Source organism: Capsicum annuum, chromosome 1 (genome assembly GCF_002878395.1).
Source record: "Capsicum annuum cultivar UCD-10X-F1 chromosome 1, UCD10Xv1.1, whole genome shotgun sequence".
NCBI lineage: Eukaryota > Viridiplantae > Streptophyta > Magnoliopsida > Solanales > Solanaceae > Capsicum > Capsicum annuum.
This window is the reverse complement of record NC_061111.1, coordinates 58337216-58342453: the sequence shown is the minus strand read 5'-3', so window position 1 is coordinate 58342453 and position 5238 is coordinate 58337216. Positions and strand designations below refer to the sequence as shown.

At 34.2% G+C, this 5238-nt stretch overlaps 1 protein-coding gene across 1 annotated transcript; it reads left to right on the top strand.

Annotated features, from left to right (window-relative positions):
- Positions 1 to 916: 916 nt before the first annotated feature.
- Positions 917 to 1677, top strand: LOC107848854. Its single transcript, XM_016693611.2, has 2 exons — positions 917 to 1258; positions 1378 to 1677. Exons 1-2 carry the CDS (start codon positions 917 to 919, stop codon positions 1675 to 1677), a joined length of 642 nt encoding a protein of 213 aa, XP_016549097.2.
- The last annotated feature ends 3561 nt before the right edge of the window (positions 1678 to 5238 follow it).

Below are 5238 nucleotides of genomic sequence, written 5' to 3'. Positions count from 1 at the left end.
CATCTCTCGTATGGATCCTTTAAAGTATATTTTTCAAAAGCCTATACCCACAGGCAGACTCGCGAAATGGCAGATGTTGCTCACAAAATTTGATATTGTCTATGTGACACGAACTGCAACGAAAGCTCAAGCTTTAGTGGATCATTTGACTTAAAATCCTATTGATGAGGAGTATAAACTATTGAAGACTTATTTTCCAGATGAAAAGGTATTGTATGTTGATGAGTTTGTTTCTGACGATTGCCATTCAGGCTGAAAGTTATTCATTGATGGAGCTGCTAATGTAAAAGGAATGGGGATAAGAGCAATTCTTTTTTCTGAATCAGGACAATATTATCCTATAACAGCCCAACTTCGATTCTATTGTACCAATAATATGGTAGAATACGAAGCTTACATTCTGGGTTTAAGATTAGCTATTGACATGGGAATCCAAGAACTATTAGTGTTAGGAAACTCAGATTTGTTAGTCCATCAAATCCAGGGAGATTGGGAGACTCGAGATTCAAAGCTCCTACCATATCGAGGTTATTTTCAAGATCTATGTCAATGATTTGTATCAGTAAAGTTCAAACACATTTCCAGAGCTCATAATGAGATTGTTGATGCTTTGGCGACCTTATCTTCGATGCTTCAACATCCCGACAAAACTTATATTGACCCTTTGCATATATAGATTCATGATCAACATGCATATTGTAATGTGGTTGACGAAGAACTTAATGGGGAGCCGTGGCTCCATGATATCAAAGAGTATATTCAGACTGGAAAATATCCTATACATGTCGATGGTAACCAAAAGAGAACCATTCGACGTTTATCTAGTGGATTTTTTATAAGTGAAGAAATCTTGTATAAGAGGACTCCTGATTTGGGACTTTTGAGGTGTGTAGATACTAAAGAAGCTTAAAAAATCATGACTGAAGTACATTATGGAATTTGTGGACCACACATGAGTGGGTATGTTTTGGCAAAGAAAATACTCCGAGCAGATAATTATTGGCTCACCACGGAGCGAGATTCCATCAGTTTCGTTCGTAAATGTCATGAATGTCAAGTACACAGGGACTTGATACATTCCCCTCCATTTGAGTTGCATACAATGACTGCTCCATGGCTTTTTGTCGCTTGGGGAATGGACGTAATTCGACTAACTGAATCGAAGGCCTCGAATGGACATAGGTTCATCTTGGTATCCAATGATTATTTTACGAAGTGGGTGGAAGTAGTGACTTTCAAGTCAGTGACCAAGAAAGCGGTAGTTGATTTTATTCATTCCAACATCATTTATTGGTTTGGCATTCCAAAGATAATTATCACAGATAATACTAGAAATATTAATAATCATTTATGCAAGAAGTGTGTCAACAATTTAAGATTATGCATCGAAATTCAACTTTTTATCGCCCAAAGGCAAACGGGGCTGTAGAAGCTGCCAACAAGAACTTAAATAAAATACTCCGCAAGATGGTGCAGGGTTCCCGACACTGGCATGAAAAGTTATCTTTTGCTTTGTTGGGTTATCGTACTACAGTTCGGACTTCAATTGGTGCAACTCCTTACTTCTTAGTGTACAAAACTGAAGCAGTTATACCTGCAGAGATTGAGATTTCATCTCTTCGAGTAGTTGTGGAAGCTGAAATCGATGATGACCAATGGGTCAAGACTCGTTTATAGCAATTAAGCTTGATTGATGAAAAAAATTAACGTTAGTATGTCATGGACAACTATACCAGAAGAAAATGGTACGAGCATATAATAAAAAGGTGCGTCACAGATATTTTGAAGTTGGTCAATTAGTACTAAGACGCATCCTACCCCATCAAATTAAAGCCAAAGGCAAATTTTCTCCGAATTGGCATAGACAATTCTTGATGGAGAAAGTGTTACCCAATAGCGCGTTATATCTAACTAATGTAGAAGGCAAAATGGAAGGAATGTCAGTCAATACTGATGCAGTTAAAAGATATTATGTATGATATTCATATACAATTATGTTATGTATGTTTTGTACTTACACTTTAAAAGATTGAAATGATGAAGGCATTTTGTTCTACTATCCGAATAATATATCAACCTTTGCTTACCCCTTTTGAGCTTTTATCTTTCTTCATACCCCTCTTTTGGAATCAAATGAAAGTCAGAAATTTAAAAAAGTTAAAAATAAAATAAAATAATAATAATAATAATAATAATAATAATAATAATAATAGTTGAAAAAAAAAGAGAAAGAATCAAAGAAAAGAAAATCAAGAGAGCCAAAGGTCGATTAAAAAAAAGGTAAAAGAATAATTTTCCTGAACTACGTTTGACCTGATTCTTGCTATGACAAGATACATAGGCAGCCCTACTCTAGGGTTCGGTCCAACCAAAAGAAAATTTAAATTACCCAGAATAAAATAAAACTGGGGCAAAAATTTATTTCCTTAAAAAGAGTCGATTTCAAAAGTTGTATGCTTTACCTAATGTTGTGTAAATTTTGAGCTTCACGCCGACCTTTCTTTCTAACCCATTCTAAAAGCCAAGTTACAACCAAAGAAAGACCTTCAAATCAATCTTTGAGAATTTCAAGGCTAAACATGTTATGGGTGCATGATATTTATAATTTGGGTGTTTACTTAAAAGAAAAAGTGAATGAAAATGAGAGAGTCTTATTGGTGAAAACCCTTTTGGGCACCATAAGGCGACTGCGAGCTGAGAAAAAAAATGAAAATAAGATAGGTTCGTTGGCAAAAATCCATTGAGGTGCCACTAGTCGAAGGAGGTTTGCTATCCAGAAGGAACAAGTTCAAGACTGACCTAATTTAAAGTTCAATAAGTGAATAAAAGTTGTAATGATTAGTTTAGGTAGATCTGGTTGTTTGATTCAAAATGCATGTCATAATCACCCGAATCAGTTTCTACATCCAGATAAGTTTTTCTTTTTGTTTTGAAAAAGAGATGTTTATTGTCTTTTTCTTTTTATTTTTATTTTAAATTTTTTGTGTCCTTATCATCAAACAAAAATTTTTATTGTATTTTGTGTGTTTTTGAGTCAAATTCATGATAGGTCAAGTGAGAAAGAACTCCAAACTTACTACCAACTTCTTCAATGGTAAAAAGCAAGACAAAGGATCGACGTACAAAGACAACACTTAAAGTATAATAAAGTACTTAGAATGATCGTGATTTGACAATTTTTGGGTCGTTGAGAGATAAAAGGTATATGAAAAGTTAATCCTGAGATATAATACAAGAGAAATATATTTTGAGTTGAGAGTATCAATAGTCAGAATTTTGGGTCAGAAGTATGACAAGTCAATGGATATCAATCAAGGAATGAAAAGGAGTTGAGCATGGAAAGTGCAAGAACAATCAGTTCAAGAGCCAAATACCACAAACCAACCGCCACGTGTTTTTAAAACTCACAATTTGTCTCTGTTTTGTTTAAAACAGAAATAGAAACTTTTCAAATAAAGAATGCAATTTCATACTTCTGTCAATGCAAGAGTCATGATTACAGTATACGATGCTGGATCTCAGTTATGGAACATATTTGAAAAATCAAAAATTTGTAAGTTCAGGAGCCCGCCTGAAGAACAGGGTGAAGAAATTTGTAAGTCCAGAAACTCGCCTGAAGAATAGGGTGAAGAAAAAAGAAGTCCAGGAGCCCGCCTGAAGAACATGGTGAAGAAATTTGTTGGTCCAGGAGCCCGCCTGAAGAATAGGGTGAAGAAAAAGAAAGTTCAGGAGCCCGCCTGAAGAACAGGGTGAAGAAAAAGAAAATCCCGGAGCCCGCCTGAAGAACAGGGTGAAGAAAAATGAAGTCCAGGAGCCCGCCTAAAGAACAGGGTGAAAAAATTATAAGTCCAGGAGCCCACCTGAAGAACAGGGTGAAGAAAGGAAATCCAGGAGCCCTCCTGAAGAACAGCGTGAAGAAAAAAGGAAGTCTAGGAGCCCGCTTGAAGAATAAGGTGAATTTTCAAATTCAAGTCACGAAGATTAGAAACAAGATTCTAAGATTACAATTTTCATTTGTACTTTTTCATTTTTTATTAGTCATTTGAATGTAAAAGGCAGAAGTTGTTAACCGAAAACTTGACGGAATTTCACTCTACTTTAACTTTTTCTCTCACCAAATTACCTTTGAACTACTCGTGACCTGATTCCCTTATAACCTGGGATAGGTAGGATGTTCAAAAAATAGGACTCGATCACATTTTTTATTATTTTTATTTTTATTTTTATTTTTATTCTTACCTTTCAAATAATTGAAGAGTCAAAAATTATATCTCATCTATTTATTTGTATGAAAACTCTTCTTGATTTCACATAAAGAGGGACAAAAATGTAGACACGTGATTTTTTATCCTCCTTAAATTTTAACTTGTCTATCAATATTAAATATTTATATTTATATTTAATCATATATTATTTTTATTTTTATTCTAATTTTTAAAAAATAATATAAAAATTAAAAATATATCATTTCTTTTATAAATTTTAATAAATAAATCAATAATTTTAATATTAATATTAAATTTTGTAAGTTTTGTTATAAATTGAATCATAATATGATTTTTCGTTTTTAGTGATTTGATGAATTGTTACTATATGAATCTATCTGTCATTTTGTATTATATATTAAGTTACTGAATATATTTGTCATTTTGTATTATATATTAAGTTACTGAATATATTTGTACATAGAAAAGCTTTATATTCATATGCACACTTTCATCTAGCATTAAAAACATGATACTGCACACACCCACATCTCTAGACATCATTATTCACATACTATCTCATAAAAAATCAGTGCAAACCAGAAAAGAAAAAAGAAAAATCAGTAAAAAAATATATATATAGATAGAATCGAGTAGAAAAGTCAGTGAGAGAGAAAACAGTTGAGAACGGAAGGAAAATCGTTAGTCTTTCTTTGAGTTTTCCGGCGAGTTTCTCACCGAAAATTCATCAAAAAATTCAACATCGCTTCAATCCACTCACTGCCGCCGAAATATTTTCAAAAACTGATAAACTTCGTCAGAAAATGTGGGAAACCCATCAGAAAAGTCCAAATCTGACAACAACCAACCATGAACGGCAGTTTCCATCCGCCGGAACCAACCAACGCCACCGGAATGTCATCCGCGCTGCCGACGTCTTCCCTCGCCCTTTTTTCTGACGCTGAACCAGCCTCCAAAATCCCTTTTCTCGGCGTCCCATCGGCGAACCAACTCTCCGGAATTAGCCCCTCAG